The sequence below is a fragment of the Bombina bombina genome, chromosome 2, assembly GCF_027579735.1.
Source record: "Bombina bombina isolate aBomBom1 chromosome 2, aBomBom1.pri, whole genome shotgun sequence".
NCBI lineage: Eukaryota > Metazoa > Chordata > Amphibia > Anura > Bombinatoridae > Bombina > Bombina bombina.
Genome location: NC_069500.1, coordinates 1,386,712,356 through 1,386,734,339, shown reverse-complemented (window position 1 = coordinate 1,386,734,339; position 21,984 = coordinate 1,386,712,356). Strand labels below are relative to the sequence as shown.

Here is a 21,984-nt window from a genome sequence, read left to right as displayed (position 1 = left end):
ATGACTAGCCATATTTCTAACAAGACGATGTAATGCTGGAAGGCTGTCATTTCCCCTCATGGGGACCGGTAAGCCATTTTTCTTAGTCAAACAAACAGAATAAAGGGCTTATTATGGGCTAAAAAACTGGTAGACATTTTTATGGGCTAAATCGATTGCTTTATTTGGGCATTATATTCATATTTATGCTGACAATTTGCATTTATAAACTTGGGGAATGTTTATTAAACGGCAGGCACTGTGTTAGACACCTTTTCCAGTCAGGGGGCCTTCCTAGTTGTAGACTGAGCCTCATTTTCGCGCCATTACTGCGCAGTTGTTTTTTGAGAGCAGGGCATGCAGATGCATGTGTGAGGATCTAAAAATTGCTGGAAAAGTTTCTAGAAGGCGTCAATTGGTATCGTATTCCCCTCTGGGCTTGGTTGGGTCTCAGCAAAGACTATAGCTGGGACTGTATAGGGGTTAAATTTATAAATGGCTCCGTTATTTTAAGGGTTAAAGCTCTGAAATTTGGTGTGCAATACTATTAATGCTTTAAGACACTGTGGTGAAATTTTGGTAATTTTTGAACAATTCCTTCATACTTTTTCACATATTCAGTAATAAAGTGTTTTCTGTTTAAAATTTAAAGAGACAGTAACGGTTTTGTTTTAAAACGTTTTTTGTGCTTTGTTGACAAGTTTAAGCCTGTTTAACATGTCTGTACCTTCAGATAAGCTATGTTCTATATATATGAAAGCCAATGTGTCTCCCCATTTAAATTTATGTGATAATTGTGCCATAGCGTCCAAACAAAGTAAGGACAGTACTGCCACAGATAATGAAATTGCCCAAGATGATTCCTCAGATGAGGGGAGTAAACATGATACTACATCATCTCCTACTGTGTCTACACCAGTTTTGCCCACACAGGAGGCCCCTAGTACATCTAGTGCGCCAATGCTTATTACCATGCAACAATTAACGGCTGTAATGGATAACTCCATAGCAAATATTTTATCCAAAATGCCTACTTATCAGAGAAAGCGCGATTGCTCTGTTTTAAACACTGAAGAGCAGGAGGGCGCTGATGATATTTGTTATGTCATACCCTCACACCAATCTGAAGGGGCCATGAGGGAGGTTTTGTCAGATGGAGAAATTTCAGATTCAGGAAAAATTTCTCAACAAGCTGAACCTGATGTTGTGACATTTAAATTTAAATTAGAACATCTCCGCGCACTGCTTAAGGAGGTTTTATCTACTCTGGATGATTGTGACAACTTGGTCATTCCAGAGAAATTATGCAAGATGGACAAGTTCCTAGAGGTTCCGGTGCACCCCGACGCTTTTCCTATACCCAAGCGGGTGGCGGACATAGTAAATAAGGAGTGGGAAAAGCCCGGCATACCTTTTGTTCCCCCCCCTATATTTAAGAAATTATTTCCTATGGTCGACCCCAGAAAGGACTTATGGCAGACAGTCCCTAAGGTCGAGGGGGCAGTTTCTACTCTAAACAAACGCACTACTATTCCTATCGAAGATAGTTGTGCTTTCAAAGATCCTATGGATAAAAAATTGGAAGGTTTGCTTAAAAAGATTTTTGTACAGCAAGGTTACCTTCTACAACCCATTTCGTGCATTGTTCCTGTCACTACAGCAGCGTGGTTCTGGTTCGAGGAACTAGAAAAGTCGCTCAGTAGAGAGACTCCATATGAGGAGGTTATGGACAGAGTTCACGCACTTAAATTGGCTAACTCTTTTATTTTAGATGCCGCTTTGCAATTAGCTAGATTAGCGGCGAAAAATTCAGGGTTTGCTATCGTGGCGCGCAGAGCGCTTTGGCTAAAGTCTTGGTCAGCGGATGTGTCATCCAAGACAAAATTGCTTAACATCCCTTTCAAAGGTAAAACTCTATTTGGACCAGAATTGAAAGAGATTATTTCAGACATCACTGGGGGAAAGGGCCACGCCCTTCCACAAGATAGGTCTTTCAAGGCTAAAAATAAGTCTAATTTTCGTTCCTTTCGCAATTTCAGGAACGGACCGGCCTCTAATTCTGCATCCTCTAAGCAAGAGGGTAATGCCTCACAACCCAAACCAGCCTGGAAACCGATGCAAGGCTGGAACAAGGGTAAGCAGGCCAAGAAGCCTGCCGCTGCTAACAAAACAGCATGAAGGAGTAGCCCCCGATCCGGGACCGGATCTAGTGGGGGGCAGACTCTCTCTCTTTGCTCAGGCTTGGGCAAGAGATGTTCAGGATCCCTGGGCGCTAGAAATAGTTTCTCAAGGTTATCTCCTGGAATTCAAGGAACTACCCCCAAGGGGAAGGTTCCACATGTCTCACTTATCCTCAAACCAAATAAAGAGACAGGCATTCTTACATTGTGTAGAAGACTTGTTAAAGATGGGAGTGATACACCCAGTTCCAATAAATGAACAAGGAATGGGATTTTATTCCAATCTGTTCGTAGTTCCCAAAAAAGAGGGAACTTTCAGACCAATTTTGGATTTGAAGATCCTAAACAAATTTCTCAGGGTACCATCGTTCAAGATGGAAACCATTCGAACGATTCTACCCACTATCCAGGAAAGTCAATTTATGACTACCGTGGATCTAAAGGATGCGTACCTACATATTCCTATCTACAAAGAACATCATCAGTTCCTAAGGTTCGCTTTTCTGGACAAGCATTACCAGTTTGTGGCCCTCCCATTCGGGTTAGCCACTGCTCCAAGGATTTTCACAAAGGTGCTAGGGTCCCTTCTAGCGGTTCTAAGACCGAGGGGCATTGCAGTAGTACCTTACTTGGACGACATTCTAATACAAGCGTCGTCCATGTCAAAAGCAAAGGCTCATACAGACATCGTTCTAGCCTTTCTCAGATCACACGGATGGAAGGTGAACATAGAAAAAAGTTCTCTGTCTCCGTCGACAAGAGTTCCCTTCTTGGGAACAATAATAGATTCCTTAGAAATGAGGATTTTTCTGACAGAGGTCAGAAAATCAAAACTTCTAAGCTCTTGTCAAGTGCTTCATTCTGTTCCTCGTCCTTCCATAGCGCAGTGCATGGAAGTAGTAGGGTTGATGGTTGCAGCAATGGACATAGTTCCTTTTGCACGAATTCATCTAAGACCATTACAACTGTGCATGCTCAAACAGTGGAATGGGGACTATATAGACTTGTCTCCAATGATTCAAGTAGATCAGAAGACCAGAGATTCATTCCGTTGGTGGCTGACCCTGGACCATCTGTCCCAGGGAATGAGCTTCCGCAGACCAGAGTGGGTCATTGTCACGACCGACGCCAGTCTAGTGGGCTGGGGCGCGGTCTGGGAATCCCTGAAAGCTCAGGGTCTATGGTCTCGGGAAGAGTCTCTTCTCCCGATAAACATTCTGGAACTGAGAGCGATATTCAATGCTCTCAGGGCTTGGCCTCAGCTAGCAAAGGCCAGATTCATAAGGTTCCAATCAGACAACATGACGACCGTTGCGTATATCAATCATCAGGGGGGAACAAGGAGTTCCCTGGCGATGAAAGAAGTGACCAAAATAATTCAATGGGCGGAGGATCACTCCTGCCACCTGTCTGCGATCCACATCCCAGGTGTGGAAAACTGGGAGGCGGATTTTCTGAGTCGTCAGACATTCCATCCGGGGGAGTGGGAACTCCATCCGGAGATCTTTGCCCAAATAACTCAATTATGGGGCATTCCAGACATGGATCTGATGGCGTCTCGTCAGAACTTCAAGGTTCCTTGCTACGGGTCCAGATCCAGGGATCCCAAGGCGACTCTAGTAGATGCACTAGTAGCACCTTGGACCTTCAACGTAGCTTATGTATTTCCACCGTTTCCTCTCATTCCCAGGCTGGTAGCCAGGATCAATCAGGAGAGGGCCTCGGTGATCTTGATAGCTCCTGCGTGGCCACGCAGGACTTGGTATGCAGACCTGGTGAATATGTCATCGGCTCCACCATGGAAGCTACCTTTGAGACAGGACCTTCTTGTTCAGGGTCCATTCGAACATCCAAATCTGATCTCCCTCCAGCTGACGGCTTGGAGATTGAACGCTTGATTCTATCGAATCGTGGGTTTTCAGATTCTGTGATAGATACTCTGGTTCAGGCCAGAAAACCGGTAACTAGAAAGATTTACCATAAAATATGGAAAAGATATATCTGTTGGTGTGAATCCAAAGGATTCCCATGGAATAAGATAAAAATTCCTAAGATTCTCTCCTTTCTACAAGAAGGTTTGGAGAAAGGATTATCTGCAAGCTCTCTAAAGGGACAGATCTCTGCTTTATCTGTCTTACTACACAAAAGACTGGCAGCTGTGCCAGATGTTCAAGCATTTGTTCAGGCTCTGGTTAGGATCATGCCTGTTTACAGAACTTTGACTCCCCCCTGGAGTCTAAATCTAGTTCTTTCAGTTCTTCAAGGGGTTCCGTTTGATCCTTTACATTCCATAGATATTAAGTTACTATCTTGGAAAGTTTTGTTTTTGGTTGCAATTTCTTCTGCTAGAAGAGTTTCAGAGTTATCTGCTCTGCAGTGTTCTCCGCCCTATCTGGTGTTCCATGCAGATAAGGTGGTTTTGCGTACTAAGCCTGGTTTTCTTCCTAAGGTTGTTTCTAACAAATATATTAACCAGGAGATAGTTGTACCTTCTTTATGTCCGAATCCAGTTTCAAAGAAGGAACGTTGGTTACACAATTTGGACGTAGTCCGTGCTCTAAAATTCTATTTAGAGGCTACAAAGGATTTCAGACAAACATCTTCCTTGTTTGTTGTTTATTCTGGTAAGAGGAGAGGTCAAAAAGCGACTTCTACCTCTCTTTCCTTTTGGCTTAAAAGCATCATCCGATTGGCTTATGAGACTGCCGGACGGCAGCCTCCTGAAAGAATCACAGCTCACTCCACTAGGGCTGTGGCTTCCACATGGGCCTTCAAGAACGAGGCTTCTGTTGACCAGATATGTAAGGCAGCGACTTGGTCTTCACTGCACACTTTTGCCAAATTTTACAAATTTGATACTTTTGCTTCTTCGGAGGCTATTTTTGGGAGAAAGGTTTTGCAAGCTGTGGTGCCTTCTGTTTAGGTAACCTGATTTGCTCCCTCCCTTCATCCGTGTCCTAAAGCTTTGGTATTGGTTCCCACAAGTAAGGATGACGCCGTGGACCGGACACACCAATGTTGGAGAAAACAGAATTTATGCTTACCTGATAAATTACTTTCTCCAACGGTGTGTCCGGTCCACGGCCCGCCCTGGTTTTTTTTTTAATCAGGTCTGATGAATTATTTTCTCTAACTACAGTCACCACGGTACCATATGGTTTCTCCTATATATATTTCCTCCTGTCCGTCGGTCGAATGACTGGGGTGGGCGGAGCCTAGGAGGGACTATATGGCCAGCTTTGCTGGGACTCTTTGCCATTTCCTGTTGGGGAAGAGAATATCCCACAAGTAAGGATGACGCCGTGGACCGGACACACCGTTGGAGAAAGTAATTTATCAGGTAAGCATAAATTCTGTTTTTATAGTGTTCTTTTCATACATTCTCTTGGTATTCTTTTAGAATTCCTAGGATTTTATAGTTTTTTGGGATAGTTTGGATAAGTTTGTCTGCAAATTTTTTGAAGGGACAAATCTCTGTTCTTTCTGTTTTATTTTCTAGAAAGCTTATTTAAACTTCCTTATATTCACTGTTTTTGTTCAGGCTTTGGTTCGTATCAAGCCTGTTCATTTAATAATTTCTCCTTTTTCAGAGTCTAATTTGGTTTGAAGATTATCTACTTTCTTGGAAAGTTTTGTTCCTTTTGACTATCTCTTCTGCTTCAATAGTTTCTGATTTATCAGCTCTCTCTTGTGTGTCTCCTTATCTAATTTTTTTCATCTAGATAAGTTGTTTTGTGGACTTCTTTTTTTCCTAAGGTTGTGAATTTGAACAACATTAGTAGAGAAATTGTTGTTCCTTCTTTATGTCCTTTCCTAAAGAATTCTTTGAGAGTTCTTTACATCCTTTGGATGTGGTAAGAGCTTTATAATTCTATTTCAAGGTTACTAGGATTTCAGAAGACTTCTAGTCTATCTGCTGTTTATCTGGTTCCAGAAAAGGTTAGGAAGCCTCTGCCATTTCTTTGGCATCCTGATTAAAGCTTTTGTTTTTCAAGGCTTATTTTGAGGCAGGGCAGGCCCCTTCAGAGAACTAGCAGATACACCCTTATTCAAACCATCCTATAAGAACTGCAAAATCCTAGCAATTCTAAAAGAATGCCATTAAAAACCATGATCTGTACACCAAGAAATAAAGGCCTTTCAGACCTTATGATAAATCGTCCTAGTTACAGGATTATAAGCCTGAATTAAGGTTTTAATCAGTGAATCAGAGAAACCTCTGTCTAAGAACTAACTGTTCAATTTCCATGACATCAAGTTCAGAGACTTGAGATCCGGATGAGAAAACAGACAGAAGATCTGACTGTAGAGGAAGAGGGCAACTGGACATCTGAACTAGATCTGCATACCAAATCCTGGGAGTCCAAGCTGGGGCAGTTAGGATTACTGAAGAATTCTCTAGGCTTATCTTGGAGAACACTCTGGGAAGAACTACCAGAGGAGGTAACAGATAAGCAAGCTGAAATGAAAAGAAGCTACTAGAGCATTCACTAACCCTGCCTTAAGGTTCCTGGACCTCGCAAAGTACCTTGGAATTTATTGTTCAAAAGAGACGTAATAAGATTTGGGAGACCACAGTCTGATTGAACACATCCTGGTGATGAGAACATTCCCCTGGATGTTGAGATTGACAACTGAGAAAGTCTGCTTCCCAGTTGTTTACTCCTGGAATATGGAATTGCAGAGACAAGACAGGACTTGATTTCTGCCCATGAGAGATTTGAGACACTTCCCTCATGGCTAGGCAACTGTGAGTCCCCCCCCCCCCCCCCCTGATGGTTGACATAAGCCACTGCTGTAACATTGTTTGGAAATGGAGATGAGGCTTCTTTTAACCAAAGGTCAAGCCTGAAATGCTCTGAAAATAGCACAGAATTCTAGAATATTTATTGCCAACTTCTCATTCCAAGGATAATAAAATCCATGTGCTCTCAGAGACCCACAAACAGCTCCCCAACCTGAAAAACTTGCATCTGTAATGATCACAGTCCAGGTAGGATGAACAAAAGAAGCCCCCGGAATAATGAACTTATGAACCAGCCTCCAAGACAGAGACAGACTTGTACTGGGATCCAGAATAATGTTTTGAGATAGCTCAGTATGATCTCTGCACCACTGACAAAGCATACAAACTGAAGAGTCCTCGTGAAAATGTGCAAATGTAAATGCATCTGAAGCTGCAATCATGAGACCCAGAATTTCCATACAAATAGTAACAGAGGGAAAAGAGAGAATGAAAGTTCAGACAAGCTGAAACCAATCTTAACTTTCTCTGCTCTGTTAGAGAAAGACTCATGGAGACGGAACCTATTTGACATTCTGTTGGTGTGAGATTCTGCTAAAAGTAAAGATGGAACTTAAACTAAGATCATCCAGGTAGGGAAACACTGCAATACCCTGAGATCTGATCACAGACAAATGGGCACCCAGAACCTTCGTAAATATTTTTGGAGCTGTAGCCAGATTAAATAGTAGAGCAACAAACTGAAAATGCTTGTGTAGAAAGGCAAATGTCAGAAACTGGTAATGTTCCCTGTGTATTGAAAAATGAAGATAAACATCCTTTAAATCTATTATGGACATAAACTGACCTTGCTGAACGAAAAGGAAAAATAGTCCGAATAGTTTCTATTTTTAAATAAGGAATTTTTACAAACCTGTTTAGAGCTTTTAGATACCGAACTAGACTAATAGTACCTTATTTTGGTGGGACAATGAAAAGATTTGAATACAATTCCATCCCCTGTTCCTGCAAAGGAACTGGTACATTCACTACCATAGTTTCCAGATCTGAAACTGACTGGAAAAAAGATTGAGCCTTTAAGGAATTCCTTAGAACATTGGACAGAAAATAAACCTTTCTTTGGGAGGCTTTGTTCTGAAACCTGTCCCATAACCCTGGGAAACTATATTCATAACCCAGGGATCTGGAACAGAATGAAGCCAAGCCTAAATGTTCCTAAAAATAATAAATATATATATATATATACATACACACACAGTATATATATATATATATATATATATATATATATATATATATATATATATATATATATATATATATATATACTGTATATGCAAATTAGCACATCTAGGCAAGAATCCCCGCTTGCTTTGTCCCCAGAAATAACTCATATACAATGTTACCATTGTTAGATATGCAAATTCTCAGTTTTTTTGCTTCAAAAATACTGTTTTAACACAGCTATCCTTTTTAACAGGATTATAGCAGCAAATCAGAAATCACTCCTAGACAACCTGCTTTGTTCTATTTTCAAGGTTAAACCAAAATTCATTAAAATTATGGGGGGAGATAAAAAACTGAAATTAAAATCCTCCATGTCTCAAAATTAAATCAATGTAAATATTTGCATAGGAAATTAGCACATCTAGGCAAGAATCCCTGTCTGCTTTTTCTCCAGAAATAACTCATATACAATGTTACCAATGCACAAGAGAATTCTGGGTAAGATATGCAAATTCTCATTTTTTTTGCTTCAAAAATACTGTTTTAACAGGATTATAGCAGCAAATCAGAAATCACTCCTAGACAGCCTGTTTCGTTCTATTTGGAATTCATCAGTAGGAGATAGATTTCTGGTTGCTGCATTGATAAAGCTATTTTCAAGGTTAAACCAAAATTAATTAAAATTATTAATTATAATTAATTAAAACACCTCACAAATGATATCATCATATTTATGAAAGGTTATGCGGTTAAGTCACAACTTTTCATATGTGCGAACAAATTGACTTACCATTGACTTACCATTCGCAAGTCTTAAATATAAGCGAATAAGTTGTCTGGAAATGCCTAATTATTGTATTAATTTCTATTGGCATTTTAAAATGCCTGTATATATTCACAGTTCTCATATATTTATGAAAAGTGGTGCATGCAATATTCACTGTTTTTAATTTTGCCAATTTGTAGGTTGTGAGGAGTGATATTGTTTGTCTGGAGGGAAAATGGAAATATGTCTTTTTCTTGCTGTAGCCAGGGTTAGAAAGTGCAATTGAAATAAGTGTATTAAAAAGAACGAAGATAAGCTCCAAAAAACAGCAACCTTCCTCAATGAAAGAGAGCCAAAGAAGTGGCAAAATATAAATAACTTTAATATATAAGAAATAACATTCTTACAAACGATCACTTGATTAAAACAATAAACCATTTACCGGTGTCTAAAATTAAGATAAATAAAGTGAAAATGATGTTTTCACAAGAAAATTAGGATCAGCCATTTTGATAAATACTGGCGACATTTTTGACTTCACACATCGCAAACTATTGCAGAAATAATCGCGACTTTTTAAGCACATTTTTTCAGGGCTTGAATAAATGTTGCCCATAGTAAAACACCTGGCTTTGGCAGAATAAGAATTACAAAACAATGCACTTTATAGTAGCATAATGACCATTGCTAGCATTGTCAGCTACAGACTCATGTCCAGATATGCTCTTCCATATTAGACAAGTAGTTGGTGGAGTTTGTCTATTGAAAAACAGTTGCAGCAAACACAAGGTTAGTTTTTTAAATGCTTAGACTTGATATGTTGCTGTACAACAACACACCATAACTGTATTGTTATTATTAGTTGTTTATTGTCCCTTTAATGGGTCTACTCCTACAGCTTATGATTCTAAGTATACAGCCACATTATATTGTGTAATCTAAATATATTTTACCCAATAAAGTGATTTATGTTCTTTAAATTGATAAAGAGATGTTTGTTCTGATGTTTTGAGCCTCACCTTACTCTCTAATTTGTTTTAGAAAAGTACCAAGACTGCATCTGAAGTTGGAAGAACCTTTGCCACCATGTTTTCAGACATCGCTTTTCGGCAGAAACTTTTAGAAACTAAAACGGAAGAGGAGTTTAAGGAAGCTTTAGTGCACCAGCGACATCTCTTAACAGTAGTAAACAGGCATTCGTCAGTGAATGATAGCCACAAGGTCAACAGCCACAAACCTCTGAAGGTAAGGAATGGATGCCTTGGGGAGAAATTCACTGAGCTTTGGTGTGAAGGTCCCTAGCCTCTGGGAGCATAGCTCTCGGGTAACCCTTTTAGTCCCCTATATCATGTATTATGGCTTTCTGGTGTCCCCCCTCTCTGGGATTATGGCCCTCTTTGCTGCCAGTCCCATCTCTGGGATCATGTATCTCTGGTGCCTCCCCCAGCTCTGGAAACATAACTCTCAGCGCCCCCCCCACCCCCACCTATAGAAGCATGGGCCTCTGGAACCCCCCTTGTCCTAGTAGCATAACTTTCTGATACCCGCCAGCGCTGTGAGCATGCGTTACTGGTACCTCCCATCTCTGGGTACATATCTTTCTGATACCCGCCAGCCCTGTGAGCATGAGTCTCTGGTACCCCCCATCTCTGGGCACATGACTATCTGATGCCGCCGATGCTGTGTGCATGAGTCTCTGGTACCCCCATCTATGGGCACACGACTTTCTGATGCCCGCCAGCGCTGTGAGCATGAGTCTCTAGTACCCCCCCATCTCTGTGTACAAGACTTTCTGATGCCCGCCAGCGCTGTGAGCATGAGTCTCTGGTACCCCCATCTCTGGGCACACGACTTTCTGATGCCCGCCAGCGCTGTGAGCATGAGTCTCTAGTACCCCCCCCATCTCTGTGTACATGACTTTCTGATGCCGCCGGCGCTGTGAGCATAGGTCTCTGGTACCCCCATCTCTGGGCACACGACTTTCTGATGCCCGCCAGCGCTGTGAGCATGAGTCTCTGGTACCCCCATCTCATCTCCCATTGTAGCCAAAAATCTAATGTAGTTTAAAAGGTTTTTGGGGACCATGAAAATTTATATTAAAGATATAATAAACACAATTTTTTTCTTTCATGATTAGTATAGAGCAGGCAATTTTAAGCAACTTTCTTATTTACTCCTATTATCAATTTTTCTTGCTTGTTCCCTTGCTATCTTTATTTGAAAAGCCGGAATGAAAGCTAAGGAGCCGGCTCATTTTAGGTTCAGCACCTGGGTACCGCTTGCTGATTGGTGGCTAAATGTAGCCACCAATCAGCAAGCACTATCCAGGGTGCTAATCCGAAAAGCTTTCATTCTAGTTTTTCAAATAAAGATAGGAAGAGAACGAAGAACAATTGATAATAGGAGTAAATAAGAAAGTTGCTTAAAATTGCCTGCTCTATACTAATCATGAAAGAAAAAAAATTGGGTTTAGTGTTCTTGCATTGCTACAGACTTATTGGTGCGCATTGATTATTTGTTTTGTTTCAGTAGCTTTAAATAGTAGAAGCTGTTGCATTATCCTTTGCATTGATGCGTGTTTTTAAGTATATACTTTTTGTTTCTATTCTTTGCCTCTGGAGGATCTGCTTCTGATACCAACATCCGGGCATCCCAGACAGGTTTGCCACAAATCACTTGTGTTTTCTGTAAGTCTGTGTTGAGTGCAGTACGCAGATATCTGTGTGTAGAAGGTTAGAGCAAGCTAAACCTGTCCTTTGTGTTAGCAGCTTTTCTGTTGCAGTTCAGATATTCTTTGTGTAATTTCACTTGTAACAGCACAGTCATTTATGGCTTAAATGGACATCTCTGAAAAGTTATTTTATGTCCTGCACTAACCACACCCTGCTTCCTTTTACAAAGTGATTGCTTGATCAGTGCCAGAGCCCATTAATATCTGCACCTTATTGGTCAAGCCATTTCAAGGGGATTGTTCTTGGACTGCCAATTTTTGTTAAAAACCTAATCATTTTGAATGCATATAGAGAGCATTATTTTGTATACAAGTCACTTTAAATGCAATGATTATACTCTACAAAATGCTCCTTTTAAGGAATATTGACCATTTAGAAACTAGAGTTTATTTTGTTTGCTTTTTTGTATAGTAATTATTGTATATCATTTTGTCTGACCTTTTATTTTGGAAACATATATATTTTTTAAACATAATATGCAACACAATGTTAAGGGGACATGAAATTAAAATGTTTTATTTAATTGCAGATGGTATAGTTTTAAGCAACTTTCTAATTTACTTGTATTTGCTGTGTTCTCTTGGTATCCTTTGTTAAAGGAGCAGCAATTCCCTACTTGGGAGCTAACTAAACACATTTAATGAGCCAACGATAAGAGGCATATATGTGCAGCCACCAGTCAGCAGCTAGTTCCTAATAGTGCATTGCTGCACCTCAGCCTATTTAGATATGCTTTTCAACAAAGGAAACCAAGAGACCAATGTCAATTAGATAATATAAGTAAATAGGAAAGTTGTTTTAAATTGTATGCCCTGTCTGAATCGTTAAAGGGATAGGAAAGTCAAAACTAAACTAGCACAAATCTATTTCTGGGCATATTGGATGTGGAAGAGGGCAGCACACACAATGTCATATTTCAGAATGTGTATTTGACAAATAGCTTTAAAGGCACGTGCTAATTTAAAAAATGTCGTTCTCTAGTTTGTTAGAGCAGGTAAAGTTTGTATTTTGACCCTGGGTTATAATTGGCTAGATTAAAAGTCAGACATAATTGATTGTGCAAGGCATTCTAATTAGAATGAGGCTTTGAGCATTCTGAAACATTTATCTTGATATTATTGGTTAAACAGTACAACCAAAGACTTGTCTCATGCCCGCACCTATCCTTAGTTGAAGAGTCTACTTAGCAGTGTTTGTAATATTATATATAGAGTGCTCAAGACACGTGCACAAAGGAAAGAGAACAAAGTACATTTGATAAATTGGAAAGGTTTGGAAAATGACATATTCTGACTAAATCAAGAAAGTTTAATTTTTACATTTGTGTCCCTTTAAGTAATGATAGCAACCTTTAATATTAAATGACCATTATAACAAAAGATGACCGGCTCACTGATCCAATTGGCTGTGCTAGGTACACAGCTGGGTTGTGCATCGGCATCAATTTCTGCTTGGAACCAGCAGTGCTCTGAGAGTCACAAACAGTACTTCTACTATGTGTTTAACTACTTTGCAGGTTAAAATGATCTTGTTGCTACTGATCACCTAAAAGATTTGTTATATTTTAACTCTTACAGGGTATGTCACTGATCATTATGGGGTTAATCAGCTGGCACCTATATGTTATTTAGTTTATGGCCACTGTGACATATTTTACATTTGTGTTTTTAGTACTGATTCTTACTGGAACGTTAACTGTATTCATGCTAGTCTAGTTGTAAAATATAAACCACAATTAGGTTCTACTCCTGATTATATAGCTGGGGATTTCTACATACAAACCCTAGACAATTGACCCCTTGGGAGAATAGGTAGAAAACAGGACTTCAGAGATACAAACCCCGAACAGCACATTACTCCTCTTAGACTGCCCGACTATACGCAAAACTCACAACATCATAGCATGGGAAAGGGATTTTCAAAGCGAGATACAAGACAAGTACTGGACGATAGCCATCAAAGACTCTAAACAGGCCGTTCACTGTGTGACCCTGTATGAACTCTTCTTGACGAGATGGGATTGGGTACCCAGTAGATTACACAAAATGTCCCCCTTAAATCTGCCCACATGCTGGAGCGACTGTAGTGCAAGAGAGGAAATGATCTCCACATTTGGTTGCACTGCCCAGCACTGCAGCACCTTTGGCACGATATGTTAGACCTTTGTCCCTGCCTGGGTTTACCTAAAGAAAACAAACCAGAAAGGCTCCTACTCAACCTAGCAATCCCTAAATTGCCAAAATCTCAGAAATTCCTATACATATACATTATGATGGCAACCAAACTGGACACTGGAAGCAGCAGATGGCTCCCACATTAGCTAAGGTCATAGAGATCCTTACATATATTAGAAGCATGGAAGAAGCAGTATTCCTAAACAGGGGAATCCTGAACCTTCAAAGTGAGATCTGAGGGCAATGGAACTCGATATCCTCAAACACCTAGACCAGGTTATTAAGCTCACCACCTTAGTGAGAGACAAAATATAACCACATGCAAATCTCAAAATTACCCACAACCTTAACCTCCACCTCGGCACACACCCCTGGGTTCGTCTTTTTTTTTCTTTCTCTCTTCTCCCCTCCCCCTAGGAAGCTAAAGAAATACTAAAGTTTATATGTTCAACTGGTTCTGTATATATTTGTTTGTGGCATCTAATTTAGATATGCTAAATATCTATTTAATACCTTTTTGTATGTTATTTAAATATTCAAGCTGGTTTTGAGAAACGTGACTGTGAACACGGCCTCCTCCACACGGAGGATTTCACCCGTACGCCATAAAACCAGACAGGAACTCCTTACAGCGCTATAGGAAAAATTGAAGTACCACCCTAACTGTTTATATATGAGACATCTCTCCTGGACCATGAATACTATGTAAAGTGGATAGATTTATCTAACAGTCTCATAACTGTATGTATGTTTATTTGGTGATACTTTAATAAAAAAATGTATTTAAAATACAAACCACAGGGCCATCAATAACCCTGTTCTCTTGTATAAAGTTCTTGTGAAGACTCAAACGTTTTCCATGTTCCCTGTAATTGTTTCTGTAATCTATTTGGTGTGATACAAAGCACAAGATGATTATATGGAAAGTTTAGTTTACATTTGTTCTAACATCTCATAAATTGGGAGCCCAATTTAGAGAACCAACAGTCCTCACACTAGCGAAAATTAAAAACAGAATGTCCTATCAAAAACTGCCATTATATGATGAGGTGGCAGCTTCCAATTGGCTAAAGTGCAAACCTAGAACAGTAGACCCTTCTTTTTTTAATTTTTTTTTGTTTTTAGATATTTTTATTGAGGTTATGACAGATGAGGTATATCAAGATTTTTAAAAATGTACATTGAAATACACACATTATTGGGTAAACTCAGATCAAGATTAGTCAACTGAGAGACAATACCATGAAATATTTTGAATAGCAGATATCGCCAATTATAAAATAAGCATTGTTTTTTCTAATAAGATGTATCCCCTTCATCTATGCTAAAATTTAAGGTAAAATTATTTCCTCTAGTAATAGAGGCCTCTCTTAGACCTCCCAAAAAGACAATTATGACATAATGGGGACTTTTAGCGACCCTGTAGGTTTTTATAAGGCAAGAGAAATGTATTCTGGCTCGTAAGATATAGTTTAAAACTATATTGTAAATATATGGAGCGTCTAGTTATCCTTCAATTAATATGTTAAATTGTTGCTTAAATGTCTTACTTATTAGGGCTGTATGTTCTATACTATTATTAGGTCTGTATGTTCTATATATACTATTGTTAGGTCTGTATGTTCTATACTATTATTAGGTCTGTATGTTCTATATATACTATTGTTAGGTCTGTATGTTCTATACTATTATTAGGTCTGTATGTTCTATGCTATTGTTAGGTCTGGATGTTCTATACTATTGTTAGGTCTGGATGTTCTATACTATTGTTAGGTCTGTATGTTCTATACTATTGTTAGGTCTGTATGTTCTATGCTATTATTAGGTCTGTATGTTCTATACTATTGTTAGGTCTGTATGTTCTATACTATTGTTAGGTCTGGATGTTCTATGCTATTGTTAGGTCTGTATGTTCTATGCTATTGTTAGGTCTGTATGTTCTATACTATTGTTAGGTCTGGATGTTCTATACTATTGTTAGGTCTGTATGTTCTATACTATTGTTAGGTCTGTATGTTCTATACTATTATTAGGTCTGTATGTTCTATATATACTATTGTTAGGTCTGTATGTTCTATACTATTATTAGATCTGTATGTTCTATGCTATTGTTAGGTCTGTATGTTCTATGCTATTGTTAGGTCTGTATGTTCTATATATACTATTGTTAGGTCTGTATGTTCTATGCTATTGTTAGGTCTGTATGTTCTATGCTATTGTTAGGTTTGTATGTTCTATGCTATTGTTAGGTCTGTATGTTCTATACTATTGTTAGGTCTGTATGTTCTATACTATTATTAGGTCTGTATGTTCTATACTATTGTTAGGTCTGTATGTTCTATGCTATTGTTAGGTCTGTATGTTCTATGCTATTGTTAGGTCTGTATGTTCTATGCTATTGTTAGGTCTGTATGTTCTATGCTATTGTTAGATCTGTATGTTCTATACTATTGTTAGGTCTGTATGTTCTATACTATTGTTAGGTCTGTATGTTGTCTCTTAGACCTCCCAAAAGGCAATTATGACATAATGGGGACTTTTAGCGACCCCGTAGGTTTTTATAAGGCAAGAGAAATGTATTCTGGCTCGTAAGATATAGTTTAAAACTATATTGTAAATATATGGAGCGTCTAGTTATCCTTCAATTAATATGTTAAATTGCTGCTTAAATGTCTTACTTATTAGGGCTGTATGTTCTATGCTATTGTTAGGTTTGTATGTTCTATACTATTGTTAGGTCTGTATGTTCTATACTATTGTTAGGTCTGTATGTTCTATACTATTATTAGGTCTGTATGTTCTATATATACTATTGTTAGGTCTGTATGTTCTATGCTATTATTAGGTCTGTATGTTCTATGCTATTGTTAGGTCTGTATGTTCTATACTATTGTTAGGTCTGGATGTTCTATACTATTATTAGATCTGTATGTTCTATATATACTATTGTTAGGTCTGTATGTTCTATACTATTGTTAGGTCTGTATGTTCTATACTATTGTTAGGTCTGTATGTTCTATACTATTATTAGGGCTGTATGTTCTATATATACTATTGTTAGGTCTGTATGTTCTATACTATTATTAGGTCTGTATGTTCTATGCTATTGTTAGGTCTGTATGTTCTATGCTATTGTTAGGTCTGTATGTTCTATATATACTATTGTTCGGTCTGTATGTTTTATACTATTATTAGGTCTGTATGTTCTATACTATTGTTAGGTCTGTGTGTTCTATGCTATTGTTAGGTTTGTATGTTCTATGCTATTGTTAGGTCTGTATGTTCTATGCTATTGTTAGGTCTGTATGTTCTATGCTATTGTTAGGTCTGTATGTTCTATGCTATTGTTAGGTCTGTATGTTCTATGCTATTGTTAGGTCTGTATGTTCTATGCTATTGTTAGGTCTGTATGTTCTATGCTATTGTTAGGTCTGTATGTTCTATAGTATTGTTAGGTCTGTATGTTCTATACTATTATTAGGTCTGTATGTTCTATGCTATTGTTAGGTCTGTATGTTCTATGCTATTGTTAGGTCTGTATGTTCTATGCTATTGTTAGGTCTGTATGTTCTATACTATTGTTAGGTCTGTATGTTCTATACTATTGTTAGGTCTGTATGTTCTATAGTATTGTTAGGTCTGTATGTTCTATGCTATTGTTAGGTCTGTATGTTCTATGCTATAGTTAGGTCTGTATGTTCTATGCTATTGTTAGGTCTGTATGTTCTATACTATTGTTAGGTCTGTATGTTCTATACTATTATTAGGTCTGTATGTTCTATACTATTGTTAGGTCTGGATGTTCTATACTATTATTAGGTCTGTATGTTCTATACTATTGTTATGTCTGTGTGTTCTATACTATTGTTATGTCTGTGTGTTCTATACTATTATTAGGTCTGTATGTTCTATACTATTATTAGGTCTGTATGTTCTATACTATTATTAGGTCTGTATGTTCTATACTATTATTAGGTCTGTATGTTCTATATATACTATTATTAGGTCTGTATGTTCTATACTATTGTTAGGTCTGTATGTTCTATGCTATTGTTAGGTCTGTATGTTCTATGCTATTGTTAGGTCTGTATGTTCTATGCTATTGTTAGGTCTGTATGTTCTATGCTATTGTTAGGTCTGTATGTTCTATAGTATTGTTAGGTCTGTATGTTCTATAGTATTGTTAGATCTGTATGTTCTATACTATTGTTAGGTCTGTATGTTCTATGCTATTGTTAGGTCTGTATGTTCTATGCTATTGTTAGGTCTGTATGTTCTATGCTATTGTTAGGTCTGTATGTTCTAAGCTATAGTTAGGTCTGTATGTTCTATACTATTGTTAGGTCTGTATGTTCTATACTATTGTTAGGTCTGTATGTTCTATGCTATTGTTAGGTCTGTATGTTCTATGCTATTGTTAGGTCTGTATGTTCTATGCTATTGTTAGGTCTGGATGTTCTATGCTATTGTTAGGTCTGTATGTTCTATGCTATTGTTAGGTCTGTATTATCTAAACTAGGTTATTTTTTTTGTCTCGTTTGCATCAGTAAGAGCTTCAGTGTGGTCCTTATTGCGCAGCAGCACTTTTTGGCAACCAGATATTTCTTGTGCTTGATACATTACAAATGCTTTTTCTGCTCTGCTTTCCTTGTAATTCATAACTTAATTGTGATTTTTTTATTTTATTTCAGTGTTGCTTTTATTGTTATTATTTTGTCAATAATGATGTAAAGCTGCAATGGTTATGTTGTATTCCTGTATTTTGGCAACTAATCAGGAATTTAATATAGTATAATCTTCACCTTCTACCTCTTCAGCAAAGAAACAAGTGGAATATTTAGGTCTTTTTAAGTTCTAAATATTTGTTTTATGCTATCGCTTAAATTAAAGGGATACTTAACCCAGTTTTTTCTATAATGATTCAGATAGAACATGCAACTTTCCTTTTTACTCCTATTATCCATTTTTCTTCTTTCTCTTGCTTGCTATCTTTATTTGAAAAGCAAGAAAGCTTTGGAGCTGGCCCATTTTTGATTCAGCACCTGGCTTGTGCTTGTTGATTGGGGGCTCAATGTACCCAGCAATCATCAAGAGCTATCCAGGGTACTGAACCACAAAAATGGTCCGCCTCCTTATCTTAGATTCCTGCCTTTTCAAATAAAGATAGCAAGAGAACGAACAGAAGTTGATAATAGGAGTAAATTAGAAAGTTGCTTAAAATGTGTTCTCTATCTGAATCATGAAATAAAAAATGTGGGTTTAATATCCCTTTAACACTGTAACTTGTGGATTTGATATAAATCGGTCTATTGAAATGCAATTTTCCTTACACCTGATTTATGTTGCTAGTTTGATCAAGCTGTACCTCTGCATATACCATAAACCAAGGGATGTGATGTTTTGCTGTCAACAAAAGGGTTATGTAGAGCCACATTGTCTGAGTGCGCTATATTTGTTTGCATAATCACCATAAACCCAATATTAATCTCCCAGCACATCCTGAGCTCAGACAGTTCTGTCCTACTGCTGAAATGCATCTTTAATGTAGCGGCAACCTCTGTTACTGTCACCGCGTGTGCTTTATGTCTGCTCTTCATGTAAATAAATAATTTACACCACTTCCTTCCTCTCCCTCCAGCTGCAAGAATTTTTCAATGTGGGGAAGGGAATATTCGATGACATAGCACGCAGATTACCAGTATACCCTTTGGATTTTACAGACGGTAAGATATATAAATATATATATATGGTTCATGCAGGTGACAATGTTTTACCGTTAAAAAAGGTGCAAGTTCTATAGTGTTAAATCCCTTTAACTTAAAGGAATAAATGCAATAGAATTGCATTATTAACAAGTGCACATTAAAAAGACAATGCAATGACACTTACTCTGAATTTCACAAAAGCAGTAGATTTTTTTTTTCTGGTAAATTTATTTTTTCTAGAACCTGAAGTACCCAAGTGTGCAGCTCAGAACAGAGATCTCTTGATAATTACCAGGGCTTGCAGATATCAATCTTCATATATTGATGTAACCAATGTTATATTTTCTTATGTTAAAGAGTTCTCTAGAATACCTAGTAACAGGGGAACACAGCATATCATTCTGCAGTTTCCCGTGTACATATCCTGTTGATTTATGTGCACTATATTTTGTAAATAGTAATAATACAGCATTTTGCAACAAGTAAATGTTCTTAAAGTGATTGTAAAGTATAACATAATACTGGGCAGTAATATAAATGTAATCTTTATAACAGGGGCACTTTATTAAAATTTTGATATACGCTTAGTATTTAAAATGTTTCCCTCTTAGTTATAGTAAACATACCATCGTTCCTCCGCCTGCATCTCCTACCTTCTTTTGCATATTCATGGCAAATCCGGCTTCCTCCAATCGTTGCATGCCCGACGAGCTGGACACCAATGGGGGCAGGCAACAATTGGAGGAAGCCGGATTCGAAAAGCACCTGTGAAATACCTTCCTCGATAGTGGTCATATGATCACTAGGAGCAGGCGCTATTGTGAAAGTGAATTGGCGTAAAACGAAGGATAAGTGTATTACAATTTCTATCTTCATCACTTCACCCCTTTATAAATCTTGCTGTAGTGATGTGCAGAGCAGTCCCACTCACTCTGTACCGTGTATATAGTGTGCACAACTGGCCGGCAGGTAGACGAACGCCGCGCTACGTCCTGTTGGCTACATTTGCAGCACACACAGCTCTTTAGTTCTCTGTAATGGACTTCTCTGCTGTATCACATGGATCAAGATTTATAGTGTGTTCATGAGCTGCTCATTAAACCTTTATGGTGAATATTATATGGGACTTCGAAGTCAAAATAAAACTTTCATGATTCAGATAGCGAATGATTAAAAAACAAAACAAAAAAACTTCCCAATTCTAATTTATTTAATGGTCCTTTTAAACAACTTTCAAATTCACTTCCATTATCTAAATGTGCACAGTTGTTAATATGCACATCCTACTGAGCATGTGCAAGAATTCACTAAAAATACATGTATGCATCTTGTGATTGGCTGACGCTGTCACATGATGCAAGGGTACATAAAATGAAACAAAGTTTGAAATGTGTAAAAAAGAAAAAAATCTACTTATTTGAATTTTCAAAGTGCTTTTGCATTGTTGTTTTGTTAAGCATTTGTTGAACATGCCATTCTATTGTGTTTAATGGTCCTTTAATGGATGGTTATAGAAAAACTAGAAGGTTTACATGAAATCATGATCCCAGTGGGATGTGACAGAGAGATACTAAAATGTTAATTTTCCATTGTTCTCTCTTAAGTAAACAGTGAGAAATATGATAAGGAAGACTTTGGGTTAATAAACAGATAAGATAATGAAGTCTGCTCTCCCTACAAGTTAAGGCCATTTTATTGGGTTGTGGTTTCAGTTACCAGAAACCTATACATAACTAAACTTTATGGAACAATTTCTAATACATTTTATACCCTGCTGCTTGTTTAACAAGTCATTGGAAACACGTTAATGGGAAATACATTCTACAGTACACTATCCCTTTAAACTTAGCTCCTTTCTACAACAGAGTACCTAGGTAGGCTCAGGAGCACATATATTGCATTTTGACTTGCATGTCCCTTTAACTGTCAATATCTGTGAAATCCTGGACACCAGCTTCAACTGTAACAAAAAAAAATAGTTATAAAATAGTAATAAAATAAGTGTTTTTTTTTTAACAGGGTTTGTCAGATGATCTGGGTCAGATTGTCCTTGTAATGGTTTATATGAGCTAAACTTCTACAAAACATATAGAGAGAGGTTCCTTTATTTAACATGCTGTTGTTTCCTGGTAATGGCGATCGCCCACTTAGGCTTAGTGTGTTTCACTGAGCTGCTCTTGACTCTGAGATGTTATTATTCTGTACTGGGCTGAGTGTTAGAAGTAGGTCAGGCGCCTATCTTGTTCCATTAGATTATGTAATTGGCTGAATAGCGCTTAATGGAATATCATGAATGTTCTACCTGTGTCCTATTTTCTGGCTAATGGTAGAACATAGTCCAAGAACATAATTATCTCAAAACATCAGCTTTTGATACATTTTACCAAAAGACCAAACTTTTTATGTATAGTTGATTATCTTGTTAATATCCTACATAAATGTCTGCCTACACTTTTCATTTAACTAACCGAGTTACT

The 21,984-nt window shown here is 37.9% G+C and overlaps 1 protein-coding gene across 1 annotated transcript in view; it reads left to right on the top strand.

Moving 5' to 3' along the window:
- The window catches only part of LOC128650395 (solute carrier family 4 member 11), a 541,036-nt gene that overhangs the window by 347,401 nt on the left and 171,651 nt on the right, over nt 1-21,984 (top strand). Inside the window, exons 9-11 of the mRNA XM_053704315.1 lie at nt 9,938-10,141; nt 11,518-11,583; nt 19,441-19,525. Of these exons, the coding sequence (XP_053560290.1) occupies nt 9,938-10,141; nt 11,518-11,583; nt 19,441-19,525 (355 nt within the window). The remainder of the gene's footprint in view (nt 1-9,937; nt 10,142-11,517; nt 11,584-19,440; nt 19,526-21,984) is intronic.